At 55.9% G+C, this 26,504-nt stretch overlaps 1 protein-coding gene across 3 annotated transcripts in view; it reads left to right on the top strand.

Moving 5' to 3' along the window:
- GALNT14 (polypeptide N-acetylgalactosaminyltransferase 14) overlaps nt 1-24,345 on the top strand; it is a 201,824-nt gene extending 177,479 nt beyond the window's left edge. For 2 of the 3 annotated variants that reach the window (XM_040623060.1, XM_040623061.1), the window contains 6 exons: nt 5,934-6,060; nt 8,102-8,194; nt 12,250-12,333; nt 12,791-12,935; nt 22,482-22,601; nt 23,774-24,345. In XM_040623060.1, the coding sequence (XP_040478994.1) occupies nt 5,934-6,060; nt 8,102-8,194; nt 12,250-12,333; nt 12,791-12,935; nt 22,482-22,601; nt 23,774-23,932 (728 nt within the window). In that variant the 3' untranslated portion in view covers nt 23,933-24,345. The remainder of the gene's footprint in view (nt 1-5,933; nt 6,061-8,101; nt 8,195-12,249; nt 12,334-12,790; nt 12,936-22,481; nt 22,602-23,773) is intronic. The other variant, XM_040623062.1, reaches the window with a different exon arrangement.
- Nucleotides 24,346-26,504: the final 2,159 nt, after the last annotated feature.

Here is a 26,504-nt window from a genome sequence, read left to right as displayed (position 1 = left end):
AGGAGAACTTGCGACCAGGTAGGGCCTTGTCATTCTCAGTAGGGACAAGATTGCTCTCTTTCTGAGCAGAGCCCGTGGGACATCCTGCCTCTCATGATCCTTAGTGATGTGCTCTGGCCTTTCCTCCCATGGTCAAGTGAATCCTTTCTGCAGCACTTTGGATAGACAGCAGTCATCTCTCTCTGCTTCAGTGCCGTTTATGACAATGGCATTCACTGCTTCACCGTTCCACACATTGTGCTGCTGCGAATTTTTGTGTTGCGTTGTTAGAAATTCCTTCCAGGTTGAAGACCATCTTGCTCTAGCCTCTGTCTGTCGGGGCTTACGCTGCCCCCTCAACCTTACAAAGTGGATGTGATCCTTCCTCCACGTGGTGGTCACATTGGGATTTAGGCAGCATGTTATTTTTAATGACGGCCACATTCTGGTCCAACCTACCAGTCCCTTCTGTTGATGGCAGTGTTGACACACATCTCTGCTCCTATCAAGCAGCAGTCTCAGCTAGCTGCTTCCGAGTCGTTCGACACTCACAAGTGCTGATTTGGGTGGGAAAGGAGGGAGGGGCTTCTGAGGAGGTGTGGGAGAGGCATTTTACAGTCCATTGCAAAATTTTTTAAACAGAAAAAGCACTGCAGACAGTTACCCCAGAAGACACTGTTTTCTCCCATCCTGACATTTTGTTATGTTACAGCCGGCTCCCAGCACTTTGAAAGCCATGTCTGGATTTTTTGTTTGTTTGTTTAGCATTTTATATGCCAGAAGATGCAGTGCTTTTCCAATGGTACATAGATCACATGGAGCGGTCCAGCTCTGCGGGTGAGCTTAGGTAGGCACCTGAGGACATGAGGTGGGGATTTGGAAGAGCCCATCAAAATGGGGTGATGATTAAGGGTTTGGTGGGGTTGGGGAGCACTGCTTCACCTTCAGAGGAGAAACGATATTGATGGAAGGAATTCTTGCTCGCTCCAGGGGGTGGCAGGGGACCCTCCCCACTTCCCAGCTCACCGTGTCCTGAGAGCCACACCCCCAGCGTCATTCACGTCCACCCCTCTCTCCATCCCCAGGACTATTCTGTTCCCCTGAAAGCCAGCCTCCCAGTGAGCCAGAGAGCACTGTCTGAAATGCAGCTCTCTCCCACTTCCTAGACCAGGCAGCCATGTGCTCTATTCCATAGGGAGTATAGGAAGTGAAGGACATCCCTTGGCATTTTCAGTTGTATGGCCCCAGGTGACCATGGTGGGCCTGTGGCTAGTCCTTGTTCAGCAGCTGGGGGCCTGGGTGCAGCGTGATTGTCCCAGATGGCATGAGGTACAGTGTTGTAGACCACTAAGGTGATCTCTACTCAAATCCATGCGTTCATTGAAAAAGAATGAGAGAGCTTCTAGGCCCAGGAGGTCCTGAGAACCTAAAGATCGTGAAAAGGAAGGGCCTCTATTGGTGCATTTATATGTGTGGACGTAGGGTTAACAGGAGCCTCCCAAGTGCCCACCGCTGCCCACTCCACTTCCCCCATCCTGATTCGGCCAAAGGTACAGTGGGTCCTGCTGCTGTGTGTACAATGTGCGTTCGTACACGGTACGTGTGGCTCCGTGCAAGCTAGGATCCTTGCGTTCAGCGGAGCCTGTGTCTCAAGCCCCTTCACCTTTGTTCAGAAACCAGACTATAACATGAAATTGGAACCTCGGTGGGTCTGGCTGAGCAATGGTGTATGAATAGCTGTGGTTTGGCTTCCAGTGAGAAAGCGTCCCCTTTCCCGGCCAGCAGTCGTGGGCTTGGCAGGTAGACGCTGGGCTGGTGGAGGGCGGGGATGGGGGGCCCACAGGGCCCTGGTAAGACGACCAGCGGGTTGGAGGGGAGACAGGAGGAAACAAGTGAGGATGGTGGGTGGGGAGGGCAATTTGCCCTCAAGTGTGAATCTGACGTCTAAAGAAAGTAAGATCGCGGTGCCCCCATTGAGGATGGAATAATTACCGGTCTCCCTGCCTGGAATTCAAAGTGGATTAGGGCCTGCGTGACATTCATCACCGGGGAGATTGTGCCGGCGCTGACTCAGCGAGAACCCCCTACTGATTCCCTACATGGTCTCTTTGCTCCATCCCCCTCACTTAAGAAAGTGATGACTTGGCAGGAGCCACAGGCGTGCAAAGCGGAGGGTCCGGGCGGTGCCTGGAAGGCCCTCTGCCCCTCACCTCCCCGCACCGCACTTGTGATGCATAAGCCCCTGCCGCACGGCGCCTCTGGATTACGAGACTTTCCCAGGAGTCAGTACATCCCCACGAGGACAGTCATCCTGACGTCAGTGGTATAGACGAGGGCAGGGCAACTCCGTGCCCGGCTGTTACATATCCCACATGGTATACCTGTGAACGCTCACGCTCACCTGCACACTCCAGGCTGCAGCACCCAGACCGCCCAGGTCGGGCCCAGGTCTCCGATCACCCCTGTTACAACACTCAGGACCCTGGAGCACAGAAGCTGTTCCCGCATCTCAGGCTGCAGGCCCTTGGGGAGGCATCGACAGGACTGCAGGGGTGCGAAGGCGGACATTTGTCAGGAATGGATCGAGGTGCAGGGTGGTGGCTGGTCATAGAGGAGCCTCTCCTGTTGGCCACTAAAAGCCTTGAAGTCAGTGTCTTTGCACCCGCAGTGGCGTTGGCCGGTGGTGGCCGTTGAGGGCTAAGGGGAGGCGGAGGTGGGACAAGGGCTGAGTTCTGGAGTGGGGAGATGGGTGTCAGCCCCTGGGCACCCGCTGGCAGGTGTCAGGTCAACACCGCTGAAGGACATCTGTGACCCGGAGCAGGGTTGTTAGGATGAGTAATAGGCTACCGCCTAAGGGAGGAGGACCGAACAGAGCGCAGCCCAGGGGTAGATGAAGAGGCCATTTTCCTCCCATGGCTCATGTTTGCAGAATTGAAATAGTGGCAGTTTTCCTGCACCGATGCAGGAAAATGGGGAGGAGGGGGGCTGATTTGCAGGTGGGGGAGAGGAGGCAGGCTGCAGCGGGCTAGGACGGGTGGCAGGGGGCCGAAGATGCACCCTATCTACCAGTGTGCAGCACTCCCCAGCAGAGCGTCACACGGCCCCTGGAAGCCCTGCGAGCCAGTACTGGAGCCAGGACAGAGCCGGGGCTGGGGGCATGAAAGGGAGCCCTCAGCGTCAAGTGAACCATGCGGTCAGCTGAGGAAACAGTGTCAGGGAGACCCTGTAAAGACAGAGCCTTGGGGTGGAAGACTGCGGGAGACCAGAAGGAAGGTGAAGGACCAGGGGCAGGTGACTGCTTTCCAAGGTGGGGACCTGTGCCTGCTGTGGTAGGAGGCAGGCCTCAGAGACAGAGGGAAGGGAGATGCTGGATAGGGGAGCACGGAGAAAGAAACAGGTTGCTGGGGTAGGAGGGGTGGGGGAGGGGGAGGCAGAGTTTGCAGGGATTCGCGTTGCAAATGAGGAGGGACATATGTCTTATTTGAATACATGGAAAGGAAGAGACCATAGCCAAAACGTATGCGTATTTTGGGAAGAGGGCTGGCACAAAATTTGTAGGTTATATCTAGTAAACCAGATCTCCATCTCTAGTTTTGAAAGATGAGATGGTTTTCCTTTTTGGGAACTGGAGCAGACCGTATTTTGAGATCCTGGGGAGGAAATGAGTGGAGCACAGTAGACTTTTGGAGCGCACTTCTAAGGAAGATGTCCGGAGACGAAAATCACACATGCAGGAACAGCCCCACTGGCTGACCCCTGCGGCCCCTCAGTGCACTCACTGCGACGTGGAGAGGTGGATGGTGGCAGTCAGCTAAAAGCTCGCTCCCTGCTCCGTGTCCCCGCCACAAACACTGGGCTGGGGGCACATGAGCCCAACAGCGCCCCAGCCAAACGCCACATTGCTATGTATCGGGGGCTTGATGGAAAGTCAAAATCTCAAATGTTAGGTCCACCAATTTCAAGTGGCTTCGGTGGCAGAAGGAGGAAGCTGGAAGCGGGCACAGGAGGGCAGTGCTAAGGGGGTCCGTGTTCCAGAGACTGGCTTTAGGGGCATCTGATCACAATTGTGGCTCATCTTTCCATCCTACTTAAGTTTGCCCCGTATTCTCAAAATTCTGTTTCATTTGATATGGACGGCAGTCCTGTGGAGTAGAACCTCAGTGAGGTGAAGGAGGGTTCCCCAGGGACACGGCTCGGGGGCTGTTGCAGACTCGGGGCTCTTCCCGTCTCCCTCCCTCCGTGTTCTTGCCATCGTTTGGAAGCAATCTGGAAAAGTCCTTTCTTTATCCTAGTACAGACGTTGCCCTCCCCATCCCCGAGCTTCCTGGGAATGAGCTGTAGCCCATTCGGGGCAGCACCTGGATAGGCAGAAGGGCAGGTGTAGAGAAGGTCGCAGCAGTGGGGCTGGTGTCCAGGGTGCCTTGCCTGCAGCTCAAGCACATGGGGCAGGAGGCAGTAGGGGGTAGGGAAAGTCTGGCTGAGGACAGGTGAGCTAGAGAGCAGGTGAGGATCTCGATGAAGACATTGTGTCCAGGCACCTGCTTGGACAGCTGGAAAGGGAGGAGTCAGCAAGAAGTGGAGGGACAGAGAGAGGACCCAGGGTGAAGGAACTCAAGGAGGTAGCACCCAAGGTGCTGGAGGGTGCAGGGCATGTATATGGTAGGAAGGCACCAGAATATTCACATCCCCCTTCCCTGCTCCTGGACCCCAGCCTGTTCCACATGTCCCTCTTCTCCCCCCCCCCCGCCCCCACCCACTGCCAGCAGGAGCAGTCACCCAGGGTCATGGATTTCCCCTGAGCCAGCCTGCCCTCCTCATATTTGAGCTTGACTGCAGAATCACGAACCAGGCAGGAATTCCCAAATTGGAAGCTGACATTTCCCACCAGTGGGGTGTACGGGGGAGCCTGCCCTGGGTGCAGTCAATAAGGAGGTGCACTGTCTGTAGAGAAGTTAAAAGCAGTCCCAGCACTGCCTAACAGTCACTCAGCAGTTCCAAACTGCAGCGGTGATAAGATACTCCCCTCCACCACCTTGGTGTGCTGCTGCTTCCTTCCGGGGCAGAAGCACTGCCTCAAGCCGACCAGGATACGGCCCCAGGGGAGAGGTGCGCACTCCAGCCTAATCCCTGCTGCCTCTGCGGACTCCTCTCCTCCTGCAGCTGCAGCAGCCAACCGGGAAGAAATGGGCATGCATGCAAAATCCCCGCCCTGGGGAGCGACCCAGCAACACCGTAGAGGCTTCCAGCATTTTCTGTACCTACTCTCAGTTACTGCCCAGACGTCTCCCCCCAGGCCACAACTCCAGCTCCCTTACAGAGTGGCAGAATTGCGGTCGGGGTGTTGGGAGGTGCTCTGCGGGACGTCTCGTCCCAGGTGCTTGCTGGGAATCCTGCCCAGGGGTGTTGGCACCCCGTCAGAGTGTGAACCTCACTACCTTCATGACAGCCCCTTCTATCTGGGCCTTGACTGTCAGGAAATTCTCCTGTATTCTTGAATGGAAAAGTCTTTCTCCTCGGTCCTGATTCTAACCCTCCGGGATCATACGAGCACATCTAATCCATCCACCATGTGTCCAGAAGCAACAGTCTGGGTCACCCCAAGGCTTCTCTTGTCCGGGCTAAAGCCCTGTAGCAGGGCCCTTCACCAGGCTGGTCCCCGAATGTGGCTCCCCATGAATGTGCTCCTCCGAGCCAGCCCGTTTGTTTCCATATTCACTGGCATCACCCTCCCAGCTGTGAGCGTCATTTGCAGAAGGGGAAATTGAGGTTGCCCAGCCAGCAGAGCACACAGTCTGACTGTGGAACCAGCTCTTAACCCCCAAGTCCCAGGCTGGACACAGAGGGTGGCGGCTGCTGACCACTTCCTTGGACCTGGTGCCCCGATGCTGCCATCCTGTGTCCCCTCCCCTCTGGAGGGCACAGAGCCGTGATGAGGGGGCACGCCTGTCTTGCAGAAATCTCCTTCAGAGTGTGGATGTGTGGCGGCAGCCTCGAGATTGTCCCCTGCAGCCGAGTGGGCCACGTCTTCCGCAAGAAACACCCGTATGTTTTCCCAGATGGAAATGCCAACACGTATATAAAGTAAGTGCGAGTCCCAGGGGCTCTGTGGGGGCAAGAGAAAGCCAAGGGCTTTCCTGGTGATGGCTCGTGGCTGTCCCTGGTTCTCTGGTTGGTTGCCTGAGTGTTCTGGATGCTTAGGAGTCACACGTCGCATGCCCTGGGACTCTGCCTAAGCAGGGGAGGTCAGACTGCCCCCCCCCCCAGCATTAGGAGGAAGCCTGAAGCTCTTCTCCACTGCTGATGTCCCCACAGCTTGACAAGACCCACAAGTCACTGGGCAGCACTGTCCTGCAGGGCTTTGGGTGTTTGGGGTTGTTTGGGATGGGGGAAGAAGATGCTGTTTTTGCCTCCGAATTCTAGAAGATCCACTGCTCCCACTTTCAGGCTGGGTCACCAGGGGAAAGATCGCTGGAAGGATTTGAGAATGGGGATGGACGAGTGGCTACCGCTCACATGCCTGTCCCAGGGCCCTGCAGGTGCACAAAGTCCAGGCCAGGGCCAGCCCTGCGACCCTGGGTGTTTGCACCTCCTGCTGGAGGACAAGATGAAGATCCTGGGGTCTCAGTGAGCTGGTGGTGCCCACTTGCTTATTCCTGCTCCATCCCTTCATACACCTTCTCCTGTGATTCCTTTTCCTTCAGTGTTCTCTTCTGTTTTAGAAACATTTCATGTATATCCCTCTTTCCTCCAGCTTCTTCTCACCTTTTCCCTTATCCCCTTTGTCCCTTGTCATCTGACAGCTTCACTTACCCGTCTATCTCCTTTCCCTTTTTTCTTTTCTGTCATCTGGTCCATTTGGGGGAGGGAGGAGCTAAGCATTTCTTCATTTGAGTTGTCATTTTCCTCATTCGTCTTCTTCCATCCTCGGTTTTCACACGTATGAGCAGGTAAGGGTCATGTCCTGACACGAACGTCTCGGGGCTAGCATGGCTCTGAGCAGGGGGAAAGTTAACAACACATTTTGAAGAAACTGGGTGGGCGAAGGTGGGATGGTGAGAAACCCAGCGGGCACCAAAGGCAGGGCTGCCTCGGCCCTCAGGTTTCCAGGAGGAAACGGTGAGCCGGGGACACCTGGTGTGGGAAAGCGATGGGGCAGCAGCCCTGGGCTCCAGAACATTCACTGCCTTTGAGTCTGGGCCCTGGCCAGTGGGGTCAGTCAGGGGTTTTGAAAGGCGGCACAGGGGTCTCCTAAGCAGTATCCAGCTTGCTGATGGTTAGGCCCGGGCAAAGAGCCAACAAGGCGCTGGGAACTGCCTTCCCTGCGCCAAGCACAGGCTGCCGGTGGGTGACTGTCATTTCGGGTCCACCAGCGTGGAAGGGCTTGTCGTAGCCCTCCACGGAATGCCTCTGCTCCAGACAGAACCAGAAGTCTGCAGGCGCACGCCCTGTTTAGTGAGGCCCCAAGTTCACGGACGGGGGCCCTGGCGGGGGCTGCTCCTACACCGCCCCCTGGCATCTGCTTTCTGATGACCTCTCTCTTGCCCTGGGGCTCTTCCTGGTATGGCTGCCTCCTGCCTGCTGAATGGTGACCTACGTCCTCCATGTCTGTCTGTCTCTCTCTTTTCCTGAGAGAGTAAACACCTGGTGGAAAAGACTAGCGTGCTGGCCACATGGCCGACAGATGGCTTGATTACTTGATTCTTGACACCTGCAGCAGCGCTGGGACGCGGCGCGTGATTGGCTGTCCTGCCCGGAGCTGGGGCGCCAGCACTTCCCCTGCATAGAGGGGGCGCACCTGGAGTAGGAGCCTGGGGGCAGCGGGAGGCGAGCTGGCCACCGCAGGCCCTGCCTCTGTCCTCTTGGTTTCCGACAACGCGGGCTTGTGTGGACTCTCCTGGCTCTTTTCTCCCTATTTTTTTGTGCCGCGTAAGTTCCGTTTCTGGCACCATTTTCCTGGTGTGTACCTTTTGGGGAGGGGTTTTTCCTTCTACTAAAGTCCTGTGTCTTGGAGTAAAAAGGCCCTCTTGGAGAGTGGCTGGGCTCAGTACCCACAGAAGAAGGCCCCCAGCTGGGAAATGCTGCCTGCGTGTTGACCGCTCGGGGACACCGCGTGTCTCCCCAGGAACACCAAGCGGACCGCGGAGGTCTGGATGGACGAGTACAAGCAGTACTACTATGCGGCCCGGCCGTTCGCCCTGGAGAGGCCCTTCGGCAAGTAAGTGTTCCTTCTGGTGGCTTTGCGCCGAGGGTCAAGAGGAGCGCCAGCTCCTGCCTGCCTGTCCGCTTAGCCACTTGCCCAGGCTGCGGCCGTCCTCCCTTTATGTCCCTTCGTGCTCCTGCCCTGTCCTGGGTGTGCGGGGTTTTCGGCAGCTCTTGTTGGATGACTGGCAACCTGGACCACCGCTCCAGGGTGTAGGTGTGCCTTGCACCATGGAGCCATGTTTCTAGCCTTTTACAGAAAGGTAGGGTGCGGGGCGAGACTCCCTTAGTCCCTCCAGGTCCGAGCTCCTCCGCCTCCTCGTTCTGAGTCACCCAAGCCCAAACCACCCTCCTTCTCGGAGGAGCAGTACCCTGCAGGAGTCCTCTAGAGCCGTGCTCCGGCTTCCTCAGGGTAGAAGAGGATAGGGAAGGAATTCTGTGCTGGATGCTGTAAAGGCTATTCTGGGAGTGCTCCCCAGACTCTGAGAAATGGGTTTAATTGCCTCTATTTTACAGGACGGGAGATTGAGGGGTCTGCAGATTAAGGTACTTGCCCTGATCACATCACGGTACTGGGGGGCTTGAGGCTCAAACCACACCACCTGATCCCAAAACCACATGCTGCGTTCTCCAACCCAGAGCTGATAAGAGCAAAATGGAAACTTCGTCTGTGTTAGCATCTGATTGTTTTGAGGGGCAACCAATGGCTTTTTGTCATGCTGATGTCCCTCAGTCAGACTAATGGTGAGCGGATGCATTTCTGCAGCCTACACCGACCTCATCGACCTCATCGACCGCATCGGTTGAGCCGTCCCTGCTCAGGAGGATTAAATTAGACGCGGCCAAAATGGCTTGCATGTCTCGGAAATTATAAACCTGTCCTGTCCCCCCACCCCCGCCCAGTTCAGTTGCTCAGAACCTCACACGCCATTTGTCCTGAGTCCTCATCAAACTCCCGGCCCACTGACCGTGGCCATGCACCCCTGTTTCTTCACCTCCCTCCCTCCCCAGCTTGGGTTCCCCTCTCTTGCTTAGACAGGGGGCTTAAAAGCCGTCGTCCTCAGGTCTTTCAGCCTGTTGTGCATCTGTCAGTACCTCGGGCAATGTTTTCTCAACCCTGGATGACCACAACTTTGTGCCTTTCCCTCCCCTGTGCCCAGGCTGCTGAAGGTTCTGGAAAGTATCAGCCGGTGCTGCTAGCGCACTGTGGCCATCAGTCTCAGGCAGGCCTGTCAGTCCTGCTGCCTTTCCCGGCCATCATTCTCCCCAGTCCCTGTTTAAACCTCTCCTGTCTCCCTGCCCCCCGAGTCCACGCGTCACTCAGGGCAGATGACACCTTCTGTTTTATAGCTGAGATAGATGGCATCGACTTCCCAAGACAAATCCACCTGGGAACTTCGCTCTGTCTTCCCCCTTCTTCTTTCATCTCCCAAGACAGGTGTGCCCCTGCCGTGTTAGACCAACCCTCCACCTGTACTCTGAGCCACCTTTCATCTGCATTCATTTGTAAATCAACATTTATCGAGCTCCCTCCGCCTGGATTCATCCTCTCCTGCCTCCTGGCTCAGGGCTTCTTAAACTTTAATGCGCACACAGATCTCCTGGGGCTCTTGTTGAAACGTGGTTGCTGATTCCGTAGGGTTGCAGTTCCAGTAAGCTCCCAGGTGGCGTGCTGCGGGTCTGAGGGCCTGTCCCGCCGAGCAGAGCTCCGGACCCAGCTTCCCAGACTAGCCTGCACGTTGCCCTAACCAAGGGAGGTTCAGATGCTACTGGGGCTGCTCCCAGAGAGCTGATTGGGCCTGGGGTGTGGCCTGGGCTGGAGAATATTTAAAAAGCTTCCCCCCCACCCCCAGGATTCTAATGTGCAGCTGGTGGGGGAACCACTGTTCTAGGGGACCCTGCCCTCCGCTTCCTCATCCCTGATCTATCTTTGCTAATGCACGGTCCCCATCAGCATTTAAACTGACTCAGGTCCTACATTTTAAAACTTAGAGGATTTAAAAAGGAAGAGGAAGAAAGAGAAGAAACTACAAAAATTTTTCAATCCAGTGCTGCTGGTCCCCTGCACCCCCATCTACTCCTTCAGGGCGGAGCATCCTGAAACACCTGTCTGTGTGCACTGTGGGGAGCTCGTGCCCTGCCTCTCCTGAGTGCTTTTGGACACCTCCCTGTCCCTGAGAGCCCCCTCCTGGCTCACCCTGACCCCCTCCTTGGGCCCTTTACGCTGCCGTCTCCCCCAGCCAGCCACCTGCCTGGCTCCCCCTGGCGCACCCCTGACCACCATGCCTGCTGTCTCTTGTGCTGCTGCTCAGGCTTCCCCTTCCTGGTCCCATCGCAGCCTCCCTTTTCTCCTTCCTGCCGTGTTTGGTGTGTGTGGTCTTCCCTGGGGTCTGTCATTGCCGCCGTCTTCGTGCTACGCGTTCCCCCCCTCCCAGCGTCAACCACCGCTTCTGTGCTGCTGACTCTTGGGTCTCTGCCCCCGCCCTGGACCTCTCGTTCTCAGCCACGGTCCCTTCCATCCCAGTACAAACTGGACATCTCCACCTAGACGCCTCCCGGGCTCCTCCAGCTCCAATCCTACAGGGAACTCAGCCACTTTGCTTCTAAACACGCCCCCCCCAGCCTGTCTCCATCTCCGCGAACACTCTTCCTTGTGTGCTGTGGCCCAAGCCACAGGTCTGGGTGTCAGCCTTGTTCTTCCCTCCTGCCACCTCCCCACGTCAAACAGTCCCCAAGTCCCGGTGCTACTCCCTCCGTCATGCGTGCAGCACCCAGGTCTTTGCTACAGGCTGAACATTCAGCTTTAAAAAAGAATTGACGTCATTCCTCTGCTCACATTGCTTTGAGCCCGGTGAGGAAACGTGGTTAGCTCTAAGAAGTCCAGTGTTGGGTGGAAGGTGGTAGGGCTGGCCGAGCAGGGCCAGTCCTGTGTGCTCACCCAGGAAGAACAAGGTACAGATGGAGCCAATGGGGGTGGCGGCGGTGCCGCTGGAGAGAAATGGAGGGACTTGGACCTGTCCCTTCTCTTCATTCCGCGCCCCACTTCCCTACCTGAGAGCACCATCAGCACGTGGGTGTCTCAGCCGTCTCCCACTGCTCTCCCGGTCTCCGGCGTTGCCCTGCCAGGCCCATTTGCCACCAGGGAGATGCTCTCAAAGTGCAGACGTCACCACGTCACACTTTGCTTAGAACCCATCCGTTGCATCCCATTGCCTCCAAGTCCAAACTCCTCCACAGCAGCCCCCAAAACCCTCTGTGGTCTGCTGCTTCCTCTCTGCTCCCGCTCACTTCCCCTCTGCCATCCCCCAAAGGTTCGTGCACGCACACAGCTCAGCCTCCTGCAGCTCTGCTCCTGCCACGGGCCGATCTCCCCTTGCTATTCCGTGGCCTCTGCGGGGGGCCCTGACCCCACCCACTCTCTGGAGGGTGAGCTTCCAGTTTCCCTTCCAGATACCAGCTTCCGCCTTACCACCTTGGCCACCACTGACCGGACCGGCAAGGGTACACCTCTGAGGTGCTCCCACAGCCCCCGCGTGCCCACCCCGTGTCCACACAGGGCTGCGATCCCTTGTTTCATGACCTTCCTCTGTTGTTCAGAAGCTCACCATCCATCATTTCCCTGGGGCACAACGCCTGGCACATAGTAGGTGCTCAGTAAATATCGGATGAATAAAGGCGTGACCAGGCTCCCGAGCCGGATGATGCTGTGGGGGTGGGGTGCTCGGGAGTGTATTTTGACTGCAGAATCCAAAGAGATTTGTGGGTAAGTAGGCTCGGAGCCCCAGCGGTGAAACACTAACACACTACAGGCTCTTGTTTTTAATGAAAAGTGAAAACACCCCCAAATTCCATTTTCAGGTAAAAGCGCAAGTCCTCCGTGTCCACACATTGTGAGCTATTGCGCCGTGTTCCCATAGCTCTGTCTGGAGCTCTAGAAACCTGTCTCGGTGCGTTTCTCCAGCACCCTCAGGAGAGACGTGGGCACAGCTCGTGTTTCTCTGTCTCGGCCTAGTCCCTGTCTCTGACACACAGCTGTGCTCTTTGTGTCTCCCCTGCCCCGCGTCCCCCCAGCATTGAGAGCAGACTGGACCTGAGGAAGAATCTGCAGTGTCAGAGCTTCAAGTGGTACCTGGAGAACGTCTACCCAGAACTCAGGTGCCCGCCCTTCCTCCTTAGCCTCTGCGGCCGCGGAAGGAAAAGCCCTCAGCTGAGTTGGTCTGGAAAAGGGACATCCCGTGGCCAACTGGATAAAGGTGGTTAAGTACAGGGAGGTCTGAGATGACCAGTTGGCTCTCCTTCATCCCGAAACCAGAAGAGGAATTAAGTTAATCAGCAGCATGAGGGATGGAGGTTAGCTGGTAGCAGCATTTCTCAGCTGCTGGGGTTTGAGTCCCGGGTGCGCCCTGAGGCTGACACCGTCTCCACCCCAGGCTCCATTTGCCATCGTGGCTCCTGGGTCTCTCCTTGCTGCCTTGCTCCTGGTGGCAGTCCCCCTCCCCACCCCAGGCAGAATGGCCCTGTCAGCCTCAAAACCCTGCCTCCACCTCTCCAGTGGCTAGTGTCACTTAGCCAAAGAGCAACTAGTTCTCATCTCTCTCTGGCTTTCCTCCAGAATCCCCAATGATTCCTCCATCCAGAAGGGGAACATCCGACAGAGGCAGAAGTGCCTAGAGTCTCAGAGGCAGAAAAACACGGAGACCTACCACCTCAGGTTAAGCCCCTGTGTCAAGAGTAAAGGCGAGGATGGAAAGTCTCAGGTACGTACCAGGCTGGGACGTGAGAACACGTACGGGGATTCCGCCTCCGCCACCTGCTTCTCTATGACCCCAGGTGTCCGGTCATACCCAGAGCCTAGCAACGGAGCAGGAGAAGCACAGTTTCCCCTCACTCTGGGACCGGGGTCACTCCCCTGGGCTTCCAAATGTGTCAAGTTTTTCTGAAAGACTGCTCACCAGGCAACATCGTGCCTATAGGAAATCACCAGTAAATCAGCAGGAATTAACGAATGCGTCAACAGCGTCCAATGTGCTGGCAGGAAGCGGGGGCCGGGTCAGGCAGGGCAGGGGGAACAGCCACCTGGAGAAGGTGACATGCAGATGGAGAAGGACGTGCCTCTGGGTGACGCTGCTCCAGGACGGCATGCCTGCCTGAGTCTCCCCGCTGCTCTAACCCGGACTGATCCAGGAGAACCATCACCCTTGTCCCCCGCCCCCGTCTCCGGCACGGCCCTCCTTCCCCCGCCCCATCCTGTCCTCAGCGGGCCTGCAGCTGCACCTCTGCTCTCTCCGGCCTCCCCCGGGTCTGCAGGAAGCATGGGAATCCGTTCTCAGGTGGCCTCGTGCCTTAGTCCGTTCATCAACGTAGCACACCCACGTTCCGTGGGTCAGTGTTCTCCCGTCTGACGGTGGAACTCTCTTAAAGGGCACTGGCACATCCGCAGCCCGTCTCTCCCTTCACACTTGCGTGCTGGACACGTTAAAGCGCATCCAGCTCATAGCTTCCTCTGGCTCCCGTGGCACTGCCTGCTCCGGGTTCTCCTGCATTCCTGTTCTTTCTCTTTCTTTTCTCTGCTGGCTCCCCTGCTCCACTTTCATGTGCTCATGGTGAGTATTCATGAAGGTTCTTAGGTCATTGCTCTTTTCTCTGGAAATGGTGTCTTGGAGATTTTATCCAAGCTTCCAGCTTTGGCCACATCCAGTGTTTTGTGGATGCACAAATTCTAGTTTTCATCCCTCCACGAGTTCATCCGTTCACTCCATAAACATCTCTGCTCTCCGCTCACTGCGAAGACACTGCAGTGAATGGCTAGGTTGCGGGTCTCCATGGTCCCTCGAGGGATCTAATGCAGGAAGAAGCAAGCAAGCGGCTGTTCTGTTATAAACTCTGTCCTGGGTGGGGTTCAGTCCAGGCTGCTGTAGAAGCACCGGACGGTATCCGCCATATGCGTGAGAGTCAGGGACGTTTTCCCAGAGGACTCGAAAATGAGCTGCCTCCTGAGAGAGGAGTAGACATGGGCCATGTGAGGAAGGGGAGAAGGAGCAGCCCGGGAGGCAGAGCATGCGTGAGGGCCTGGACTGTGGCTGGGTGACCGGCGTGAGCCCACAGCCACCACAGAGTAGACGGACAGCTACGAGCAGCTGCCAGGCACCACAGCCACCTCGCTGTCCCTGCTGCTTCTCTCCATGTGACTGCCCTCTCCCAGGCTCCACGGCTCCAATTCCGACTGTCTGCCCTGGCTCCGCTTTCTCCTGGTCCCCGTTTCTGCAGGTCCCTGTCCCTTCTCCCCTCAAATAGCCCTTCTTGGACCCTGCCTTCACTCCTCCAGGCCCGATCAGCCTTCCTCAGCCGTGGCACTGTTGATGTTTAGGGCCGGATGGGTCTTTGTCCGGGGGGCTGTCCTGGGCTCCAAGGCCTGCCTACCAGCATCCCTGGCCTCTGCCGGCCAGGAGCACCCCACACGTGCCGGTCGTGACAGTCGAACTGTCTCCAGGCTATACCGAACACCCCTGGGGCATAAAACTACCCAGATTGGGAACCACTGTGTTAGGTTAGAGCCACCGCCTCCGGTCCCTGCCCCTCGTCCCCAGCCGACATGGCACCATCAGGCCATTGTCCTCCATCTCAGTACAGCCTCCCGTGGCTCCCCACTGCCCGCAGCAGAAATCCACACCCACAGCCTGGTGTCGGAGGCACCGCCACACGGGCCTCCAGCTTGCAGTGACTTTTCCCAGACCCGTCTCTCTGCTCCGACAGGACAGGGGAGGGGCTGCCTGAGTTAGACAGGAAAAGGGGAAGCAAGCCGAGGTGTCGATTTTGCCATAGGTACGGCAGCCTGGCTGGGGGTGACACAGGTTGCTCAGCGGCGTTTTGTAAACTGTTGTGAGCAGTTGCGGCACATCCGCCTCTTCTGACTCTGTGTGTGGGCGCTATGCGTAGGGGAGCCCAACGGCCAGAATGTTGTCACCTCCCTGTCCCTGGGACAGGAGCTTGCTCGATCAGTCCTTAGCATAGCAGCTGCTTTTCTGCTCCTTAATGTCTTTGGCTGCATGAGGAAGTGGGAGGAGGGGAGCCATGGGATCTCTGGGTCTTGGGGAGGGGCTCTCCCGTCTCCAAAAGAGTGCCAGGCCTTTCTTTGACTGGAGAGTACTAGTACCTGTTCCGGCTGACCTTCCAATGGCACGAGAAAGGGGAGGAAAAGCAGTCATCTGTGGGAAAGTAACAGTCTTCGAGCGAGCCAAGAGTTCTTTCTAGAAGATAGTGCCAAACTATCACTCCTTCTCGCTTTGGAGAAAACAGTTGGGTTTCTGTAGCAGCAGTGTGAATTCAGAAAACATGGAAGAAGACTCTGAGATCGATGTTCTGCCCATTTCCACAGAGGACAGTGGGTGCCCGCGGTGCTCCTGGCCCCAGGCTGTGTGCCGAGCGCCGGGCGGGGCTGGATGAGACTCAGCCCCTTTCTGGAGCGGCCCATGGCCAACAGCAGGACTAGGATGCACGTCTAAGTTTTCTGAAGGTGTAAACCCGCTTCAGACAGATAGAAGTCTACCTGTCTCAGCTGGAATAATCCCCAAGTGTGTGTGTGCGTGTGTGTGCACGCACAGGCCATACACCCTTGTAGGACTGGCCTATGCTACCTTTCTCGTCCTTCCAGTAGCTTTCCCTCCTTCCTGCATAAGAAAGACAGTCCGGTCTTTGTGCTCGCCAACCCTTTCTGCTAGTGCGTTAGGGCATCCAAGGGTTCTCTCCTCCGACCCTGCTCTGCCTCTGGGCCCCTCCACCATCTCGTTTCTCTTCGTGCGCTGCCTCTTGGCCTGTCCAGAGGGGGTCCCGTCTGCCCCTCACACCCCTTCCCATGACTCATTCTGCCCTCTGTCCAGCCGCCGCCTCTTCTACCCGGGAGAGGCCATATCAAGGAAGGGACGCAAGAGCCTGTTGAGGACGTATTACTGTTACCCTCATCTTACAGATGAAACCAGAGAGAGGCCTGGAGAGATTATCCAAGGTCTTAGACTAGTGAGTGGTGAAGGTAGGAGTTGGAAAATAGCTCTGCTATTGCTGCTGCTGCCGGGGTCACAGCTGGCTCCAGAACCCTTTTGTTCAAGGTCGGTCCCGGGAGAAGATGTCTATCACTGAGATCCCTCTCCCCCAGGGACAGATACTGTAAACATGAAAACTATATAGATCAGCTCCACGGAGGCAGCGGAGAGCAGGCCGGTTCCCACTGGCTGCCCCTATGAGAAGGGAAACGAGGGTCACACCCCATGTCAGGCCAGGGGAGGGGGCAGGCCAGACAGCAGGCCCCTCCCTGACATTGATGGGAACTGGCGAAGAGTATGAATGGAGACCCACGTTCTGGACTCCATACCAGAGTGGGGGGCACACCCAGCACTGCTTCCAGCCTGGGCCTACTCCCCTTTACTCCCACTTCAACCTGCATATCCACCTCGGTCACTCCCCTCTAAACGGTCCCCTTTGGGCCCAGCTGTGTGTAGTAGGGACACAGTCTACCCTTGGGAGGACTGACACGGGGTAAGAGCTACACAGATCCTGAAATCAGGTGCAGGCCATTTGGGTGGAGGATTCCAGGGCTCCAGACATCTGGAGTAAAAGAAAACCAGCAGGTTCGAGCCGAGAGCTCAGAGTTGTGCTTCCAGCTGCCCACACGTTCTCCAGCAGTGTCCCCCCTGGCATGTGGGTGTCCTCGTTGTTGAAAGGAGACAGTCAGACCACGGTTGTCCTCCACCTCAGATGCTGGCTTGCATCCCTGCCCCACCCCCAGCCCATCTACCCTTCCCGCTGCCTTACTTCTCTGTCTCGCCCCGCTTGTCGACCTTGGGAAGAGAATGTTTAATCTCCGTGTGTACTGAAGGTGCCGGCAGGCTGTTGCCTGGGGTGAAGTACAAGAGAAATACATCATCGGTTTGCAAACACGCAAAGCCCAAGGAGCCTCCAGGTTAATGAGTTTCCTCTTAACTTTATTGGATTTTCTAGAAAAATATTTGTGTGAAAGATGGAAGGAAGACAGATGGACCAGCCTCACTGCTAGCCCAATTTAAAGACAGGGAGAAAGAGAGAAACTCTTCAGGGTGTCCATCTACCTGCGTTCTGGGCACTTTGGGCGACTGGCTCGTGAAGGAGGAGCACGGGCACCTGGACACTCGAGTGGGCGAGAGAAGGTGAAGCCTCCTCCCCCGCACCTGTGCTGCCCTTGGCAGGTGGGCCAGGACTCCAGCCCCGCAGCCACTCCAGGGCTCGGCAGCAGGACCCAACAACAAAAGTACTGGGTGTGGGTTTTAGTCACATGCGTATGAAGTGTATCCTGACAGCCAGGATGAAGGGGCAGGATGGACCGGAAATAAGACCCCAGTAATGAGTCCAGTGAAGGTCCCAGTCAAAGGCGGGGAGTGTGTCTCCAAGCCCACCGGGTTACCCTCCTGCCGCTGGTCTCCAGAGAGGCTGAAATCTGTCCGTGCGACTGAAGGTGTCCCCAGCACGGCCGGTCAGTGCCGTTGGGTGATCCCTCGGGATCCGGGTGCACCGAGAGGATGACCGAACTCAAGTGTTGCTCTCGCCCATGTGTTCGTTCCAGACGCCGTGACTGAAGAGGGCTTCGGGGGCGTGTGTGGCCTTCAGTGTGACGTAAGACCTTCAAGGCCAGCAGTGGCCCTCGATGCTCTCAGCTCAGACCCAGTCTCGTCACCCCCTTTGTCTGCTCCCGGCCTTGCCCAGAGCGACTCCTGATCCCCGTCCCTTCCGTGAAGTCGTACCTGCCTCCCGGGGTCAGCGTGCAGATGAACAGGTGGACGTGAAGCCCCGAGACCCGGGGGCCCTTGGAAGTGAGCTAGTTTGCCCATCTGATGACGACATAACCAGCAGTGCTGCTCGGCATGTGGGGTCCCTTCCCCATTGTGTGTAGTTCCCCACACAGAAGAGCGCGTGGACGGGGAGCTCACCACCGTCAATAACTGACGCGGGCTTCTGTGTTCATGAAAACACAGCCCCCGCCTTCTCTCTGCGGCTGAATGTCCATCTCCTCACCCGACCGTTGTACCTCCCATGAGCTGTCCAAGTACTGTCCCCGGAGACTGTGCCGGAGCCAGCCACCGGCCTGCGGGTTCCACAGGCCTCATCTGGGTTAGTCATCCCACAACCCTGTAAGCCCTGTCCGGTTCTCCCCGCCGTCTCACAGATGGGGTGAGCGAGGCTGAGAGAGGTGGACCAGCGCTACCCAGGTCATGCACGAGTAATGGCGGGCCTGCTGCTTCCAGGGACCAGGCCCTTCAGACTAGGCGAGGGCATCTCAACTCCAGCACTGTTGGCCTTAATACCAGATAATTCTTTGTTGTGGGGACTGTCTTGTGCACTGTAGGTGTTTGCCAGTATCCCTCCAAACACTGCCCCGTGGCTCCTGGATGGACGGATGGATGGATAGATGGATAGATAGAAAGAAAGAAGCAAGATCAGCCCAGTTGAGAACTGCTGCCCCAGGCTGGTTGCTTCTTGCCTGCTAGTGGTGGCCCTGGGCCATTCCAAGGTCAGCCCTGTGCCTGGGCCCTAACTCCTCTCACGCCTGCCTCTTTCAGAACATGGCTCCTTTAGATGTTTCCTCTTAAGAGCATCTTTCCTCTCTGCTGCCCCATCCAGTGCAAGACAGTGAACCCCAGGCTGGGTGCTGCGGCCTGTGTCATCCCAGCCCTCAAGGCTGCGGTCAGATGGGCATTGCCCAGAGAGAAGTCTATGTTGCCACCGGCCAGGCCGCTCCCTTCTCAATGCGCAGGTGCTGTCCTCCAGAGACTCCCGCTAAGCACAGAAGGCCGTAAGGTTGTCCAGCCTGGACCACCCCGCCCCATCATTGATTTCCCTCTTCCAGGGCAGGAGCAAAGGGGCTAGAGGGCCAGGAGGGGGTCTCCTCCTCCTCAGCCCCTTACTGGCCTGTCTGTAAGGGGGTGAGGCCCCCCCGCCCAGCGTACACTGATCTCGGCCAGGCCAGCCTGAGCAAGCACTGCTACCTTCCCGAATCCATTTCTGACTCCGGGATTCATTTAATAAACCCATTCATCACCGGTCATTCTGGAAGCCTGACAGGCTGTAGAATGGGAATCGGAAAACCTCCCCTCGCTTCCTGCCCCACCTGCTCCTGTGTTCTGCTTCCCTCTCTCCTGTCTTGCAGATGTGGCCAGAGAGCTGTGTTCCTCTGAGAAATTGTGAGGCTGAATTATTTCAATGCCAGTAAAGCCCCAGCTAATGGAAAGTCCACTTAGTGTAAAGGCTTCGATCCCCTGTCCGTGCATGTGCGCGTTCTCCCCTTGGGCGTCTTAAGGGGATTTCCTCCAAGCCCAGCCCCAGCCGGGTACCATCTGTGCTCCTTCCAGAAAGGCATTAGCGGATGGGGTGTCTCAGATGTCAAGAGAAGCACCGCTCCCCTCCCACCCTCACGCCAGCCCCAGCACTTCGTTTGTAAAGCCCCTAGGATATTATAAAAGAGGAAATGCCAAGATGAGCTTTCAGAAATTGTGGTATATTTCAAGTTTTTATGTTTAATTACTTAATGCTTTTAACATAAAAAATATGAAGTCAGTGTATTGTAATCAAAATAATTACAGAATTTATTTTTTAAACACCAATTCATGGTTCACAGCAGCCATGTAGGTGGGTAATGGGTCAGAAGGATGGACCTTATCTTCTTTCCACATCACTGACTGTCTGTTTAGCCTCATTTCTCGACAATGGCAGAAATCTAAAGCTGAGGCCAGTTGTATGGTGGGCCTGGGCAGTGGCTCCCTGGCAGCCCTGCCCTTGGGCTTGGGCCTGGGCTTCAGGCCTTTCTCTCCCCTCCCCATGTAGAATTCTCTGGACACACCCAAGACCGGCTCCCACCTTCTAGATCACAACTCCAGATGCCCGGAGCCCCAGAATCCCCCATCCAAATGGCCCTAGCCTGACATCAGGACCTGCGCGGATCTCCTGAGGGTAGACTGTGTTCCTAGCGCACACCTAGGCCCAACGGGGGTCATTTAAAGGGGAGTGACCAAGCGAGTGTGGATAAGCAGTAGGGGAGTTGATGATGGGAGAGGGAGCCAGGGCAGAAAGAAGAGGGGAGCAGGCCCAGGAAGCCAGCTCTGTGTGTGCCCCACTCTGGTGTGGAGTCCGTGGGGTGTGGGCCTCCATTCGTACTCTTCCCCAGTGCCCATCCACGCCAGGGAGGGGTCTGCTCTCTCAGCTTCCCCCTCCCTAGTCCCCTGCATGGGCTGTGACCTTTGTTCCCCTTCTCATAGGCGCTGCCAGTGGGAACTGTCCAGCTCTCTGCTGTCAAAGTGGAGGTGATCTATAGTTTTCATATTTACAACCTGCAAGAGTGATCTCAGGGACAGACATTACCTGTGATTAAACTTGGATAGAGGGAGCCGGGACTGGCAGCAGCAGCAACAGCCGGGGAGCCGGAGAGAGTCGGTCCGGGGAGAGTTGCATAACTTCTGTGAGCCTTCCATCATGTAGAACGGGGACAATGATAATATCTATCTAGTAGGATTCTTACGAAGACTAAAGTCATCTGTGCCAAGCCCCCAGGACAGTGCCTAGCACATAGTAAGTGCTCAGGAGATGTTGGCCATCAGTAACAGGGTCATGATTACCGTATCACCTCTGTGCGTACAGACGTCTTTCCCTTTCAGCTTATCCTAGAGGGAAGCAAATGGTGGGTGTAGCACGGTGATGTTCAAGGCCAGAGGAGAATTTCTTGACACGTCCCAAGGAGTACATTGCATTGCATTTAGTATTTAAAAATTTAAATATATATAGATCTAGAAATAGATGGAAGAGTATAAAGAGCTCCTCTAGCCATCCCCAGGCTTCAAGAACTCTCAACTCCCAGCCAGTCTTTTACCCATTTGTATTTCCATCCAACCCCCAGGGAGGGCCTTCTGGTCTAGATCTTCTCCCAACACCAGCAATTTGAAAAGGGACATGAGAATCCACATGTAGGACCCTAGGGGGACAGTGGCTCCCCCTGGGCTGGTGGCCCCATCCAGGTATCAGGGACAGGGAAGGTCCCAAATCAGGAGAGACAGTGTTCTGCATCCAGGTGGTCCGGTGAGGCAATAGAAGGACCCAAGCCTGTGGGCAAGGAGGGGAACAAGCCGGGGCACAGAAAGACACTGAAGATGTCACCAGATAGTGGAAGTCAGGAGAGGCGCAGGGGTCAGGAGGGGGCCGTTGGCGAGCTAGGGAAGGTGCAGGACAAGGAGGACGTGAACACCGGCTCAGCATACAGGACACGTGGTCCTAGAGTAGGGGCCGGCCAGCTAAGGGGCCCTTTTTACATTCTTGGGCCAAGGAGAAGTAGCTGACGAGCAGCCTGGTCCAGAGGCTGAGGGCCAGCTGGCCAGCTGGGCTGGAGTGGAGAAGGGGTCCAGCCCTCGACGGGTCCTCTCTGCAGCTTCCCCCAGGGCACCAATTCACTGGTCACCTCTTTGCCCCGTGATGAGGCACCTGCTTCACAGCCTGAGAGGTTCACATTTCCATCGCTCTGACCTAAGAACTAGAAGTGGTTTGGGCTCCTTCAGCAGCTAGTTGCTCTCTGATCTCCAGCGTTTCGTGGAATAATGGAGAAACATTCCTTGTGATGACCCTCCAATGGAGTGCCCCTTTCCTCTCCCCACCCTCCTTGTCTGTTCGCGTTCTCATCTTCCCTCCCTGCAGGAGCTCTGGCGCCCAATGATCTGTCCTCCTGGAGTTCTGGAGTGCACACACCTGCTGGGATAATTTTCTGTCTCATGACCTGCTGTCCCTCTGCTCTTCTTCCACTCCCTCCCTCGGCACACTCCCTGTTCCCTTTGTCCCGCCCTCTGCCTCTTATTGTAACACTCCTGTTCTCAAGACACTGATTGCAGACTCCTTTTCAAAGAAGGGACGTTCTAGAGACAGCTGGGGTGACCTGCCAGGTAGCTGCTTGTAGTGTCAAGTGTGGGGAATAGACACGGATCCAAACAGAGAAACTAGAGACCACATGGCTGGAGAGGGGTGTTCTTCAAGCTTCCCTGCCTCAAGCCCAGAATTGTTCAGCACCTCCCAGAGGTGGCCTGCGTGTCCAGGCCAGTCCCCTTCCCGGGTGTGGGCATGGAGACTTCAGTGGGGGCATGATCTGGGAGTCTCTGGCTAGTGGGTCCCATTTTCCAAGGTGACTTTGTTGATGGTCTATTCCTGCTCAGACCTCCAGTGCTGTACCCATTCTCACACAGTCCCAGATGTGACCCACCGGGCTTCCCGGGACCCTGATGTGGCCCTTCTGTCCTCTTCCCCTGCAGATCTGGGCCTTCACATACACCCAGCAGATCCTCCAGGAGGAGCTTTGCCTGTCCGTCATCACCATGTTCCCGGGCGCCCCAGTGGTCCTTGTCCTCTGCAAGAACGGAGATGACAAACAGGTGGGTGCACCTGGGGTGTGGCCGCCTTCCGTGACGGGACTGCCTGTGTAGGCCGAAGTCTCGTGCGCACGACCAGGGAGAAACTCTAGAAGCGGAGGGGCTGATCAGAGAGAGGCCCTTCTGGTTAGGAGCGGAGGGGAGCAGCACCAGCAGCAGCGGTCAGCTTGCCCCTGATTGCCCGTGGACCAGGCTGGGCCCCAGTGGGCACACGCATCTTGTACTGGCCTGTCTAGCTCCGGTGCCCGCCTGGCATTCCAGGGCAGGTGAGCACCAGGGCAAAGCCTTCAGGGTGGCAGGATGAGCAGTGCTGGAATCTTGGCCTCCAGGGACCTTGGGCCCTGGTGGGGTGTCCACTGTGGGTGCACCATATGCCCTGTCCAGCCCAAGCTGTTGACCCCATGGCAGTCTCCTGCCGGTTGGGCACTGGCATTAGACAGACATTCAGATGCCCTTTGTATGGCTCACTAGCTGTGTGACCCACGGGAGGTCACCGGACTCCGGTTCCTCCTCTCTGAAATGGAGGTGAGGAGGCCAGCCCCACGGGGCAGCTGTCTAGAGTGGTTAACGGGAGTGGGCCGTCGTACCTGCGCCGTGACGGTTCCCCAAAACTTGTTCCTTGTCATGTGACGTGAAGTCTGGGGAGCCGCGGCACGAGACCCCCTTCTGTGTTCGGGCCCTCCATGCGCTGAAGGGCGGTGGAGGAGCCCGGGCTGCTGGTGTTGGGTGGGTGCTGCCCAGAAGCCTGTCAGCCCTCCTGCGCGCCGTCCCCCCCCCCCGCTCGCTCCCGCACCTTCCTGACCTGCGGACGCTGAGTGCGTGTCGTTTCTTTGGTTGCTCCCGTGACTAACGCGCGTCACATTCTCTGGCCTATTGCTTGGAAAGTTATTGCCTTCTAACGAGTTTTCCTAGCGAACATATTGATTTTGCTTTTACCTTTTTATCCAAAAACAAAAAACAACAAAAAACCAAACACAAACCCCAGCAATAATACCTGGCAAAGCAGTTAGCTGCAGATTTATTCCTCCATGAGACCGTGAAGTCGAGTCTCTGGGTGACCCTAGCCACGGGGCGTAAACATGTCTGCTTATTCTGGAGCTCCTGATATTACCGATAGAACCCGGGCCCTTAGCCAGAGAACGCCGGCTCATGCTCTCTCCTCTCCGTCTTCTCAGCAATGGACCAAGACTGGTTCCCGCATCGAGCACATAGCATCCCACCTCTGCCTAGACACGGACATGTTTGGTGATGGCTCTGAGAATGGCAGGGAAATCGTGGTCAACCCATGTGAGTCGTCACTTATGAGCCAGCACTGGGACCTGGTGAGCTCTTGAGGACCCGAGCCGGAACCAGTGGGGCTGTGGGTGACGTTTCCCCGGATGACAAGCAGACTGGCAATCAGGCTACGAGCAGCCCTCAGCTACTGTAGATCCTCTGAACTGGGAGGTGAAGATGGAGCCCCCCGGGCAGGAGCAGATGTCTCAAGGAGGATGGAGGAAGGGATTGCAAGCCACGTGGGGCCCAGAGACAGATCCCACGTGTTCTCCATGCTGTTCCGGTCCGGTCCTGGCCTGGTCTGCCCCTCACTGGAATCTGGGGAGAGAGATCTCACAGGAAGTGTTATGCTGTTCCCTTTCTTACAGAGGAGGTCAGAGAGAAAAGCTTTTTTTGTCACAGGGCCAGGACTGAATTGAGAGAGAGAAAGAATGGAGGTTGTTTTCAAAACAAATAAAGGAACCTTAGAAGTTTTCTCTGTGCATCTCTTCCTTTGTTTCTACTAATGTTAGCAGAGCGCTGAACTGAGTTCTCCGTCTTTCAGCAGAGTAGACAAAGAGGACAGGGAAATAGGAGACCTGTGCTCTTATCCTGGGCTGCCCCCGACAGGCTGTGTGACCTTCAAAAGACAAAACTTCCCTGGGCCTTCATCTCCCAGTACATCACACTGGGGAGCAGGAGCAGATCCATGGTTCTTACCCAGGGATATAGTCTCTCATCCAGAGAAATCGTGTCTGTTCAGGGGCTCCAGATTCCAGCTTCAGGAGAACCCAGGGGGGCCCAGCCTCCTCAGTTGATTCTGATGCCCTGCCCTGGTTGGAGCCACTGCTCTAGATGTCTCTGTGGGTCCTCGTGGCTTTATAGTCTGCGGCCACTAGCCAGCTGTTTCTTACTCTTAAGAAATCCTCAGCATGCCCTGGGAATTGGGTACTGTGTTTGTCCATACTTGTTCACTGGGGGTTAAGAAAAGAACCAGCTCAGGGCGCCTGCATGGCTCAGTCAGTTAAGCGTCTGCCTTCGGCTCAGGTCATGATCCCGGGGTCCTGGGATCAAGTCCCAAGTCAGGCTCCCTGCTAAGTGGGGAGTCTGCTTCTCCCTCTGCCCCTTCCCCTGCTCTTGCTCATTCTCTCTCTCTCTCTCTTTCAAATAAATAAATAAATAAAAATCTTTAAAAGAAAGGAAGAAAGAAAGAAGGAAAGAAAGAAAGAAGAAAGAAAGAACCAATCCATATTGTTTAAAAATTCCCAAAATAGGCCCATACATTCTCTGCCGAAGTACATTCGTTGTGAGCGGTTTGGTAACGGTCTTCGTTATCTACTGCTGAGTGACAAATTACCCCCCAAAACTTCGCAGCTTAAAGCAACACACATTTGTTATCAAACGGTTTCTATGGGCCAGAAGCTAGGCATAGCTTCATGGGGTCCCCGGCTTCAGTGAATGAAAGGGCTGCAATCCAGGTGTTGTCAGGGGCTCTGGTCCTCTCAAGGTTCAACCAGGAGGATCTGTCCCAGGCTCACTCAGTGCTTGTTGGCAGGATTTGGTTCTCACGGCCTGTTGGCCAGAAGCTGCCCTCGATTCCTTGCTATACAGGCCTCTCCAACATAACAGCTCACTTGACCAGAGCAAGCAAGCCCAGGAGACGGGGGTACCAGCAAGGCAGAAGTTACAGTCTTCTAGAACCTAATCTCACAAGTTACCGTCCATCACACTAGGCTCAGCCGACGCTTAAGGGGAGGGAATTACAAGAGAGCTGATGCCAGGAGGTGGGATTGTTGGGAGCCATTTTCGATTCCGGCTGTCACAGTAACTACTATGCTCTAAACAGGTGTCAGTCTCCCCTTCATCCAGAAAGCCTTGCTCCAGCTCATCATTACTGAGGACTACTGCAGAGGTAGAAAGTCAAGGACTGAGTGTGCACACCCAGAATCTTCTCTGCAGCTTGTATTTGTTTACATGATCTTCCTATTCTTTAGTTATGATTTGGCTCTTTTGTGGGGCTATTTCCTTCCCCGCTGTGAAAAGGAGAGGAGGCCATGGGATAAACAAAGACGTCTATTGAAGAAGAGGGTCGTATGACTCCTTCAGCTGTGTCCACAGGGTTTAAACTGGCCTGGCAGAGAAGAAGGAAAGACCAGATAGGTTCAGCAGCACCCTCTCCCCTGAGTAGGGGAAACAGGCACCGCACTAAGAGAACTCAAGGAGCGATGTCCTCACCTGTTCTTGGTCTCCCTCTGTGTCTGAGCCTGTCCTTGAGCTCCCTGGTGTCTCTTGCCTTATCCCCACCATTAGGCTGGGCACATCAAGCTCTCAGTGAATGTTTTCCTAAATGGATGATTGGAAAAACTATTCATTGTCCAAGATGAAGTAACTTTACTCACGTTTTATTACCCCTATAAGGTCACAGAGTGTAGGTGGCTCTAGGTCCCTTCTTGAACACCCCAGGAAATGGGGAAGCATTGTCCCAGGAGAATAAACATTTTTTATCTGGGCTCCTTTGATGTGGCCAAAGAGCTGGCACTCAGCAATGTCATTGACTTCAGCGATCCTACCAACCTCCCTCTTACTAGTGAAAGGCCTTGGGATATTAACGAAGCATGTGGACAGCAATCCACTAATGGAGACATGGACAGT

The sequence above is a fragment of the Ursus maritimus genome, unplaced genomic scaffold (assembly GCF_017311325.1).
Source record: "Ursus maritimus isolate PB19 unplaced genomic scaffold, ASM1731132v1 scaffold_6, whole genome shotgun sequence".
Lineage (NCBI taxonomy): Eukaryota > Metazoa > Chordata > Mammalia > Carnivora > Ursidae > Ursus > Ursus maritimus.
This window is presented reverse-complemented; position numbering and strand designations above follow the sequence as displayed.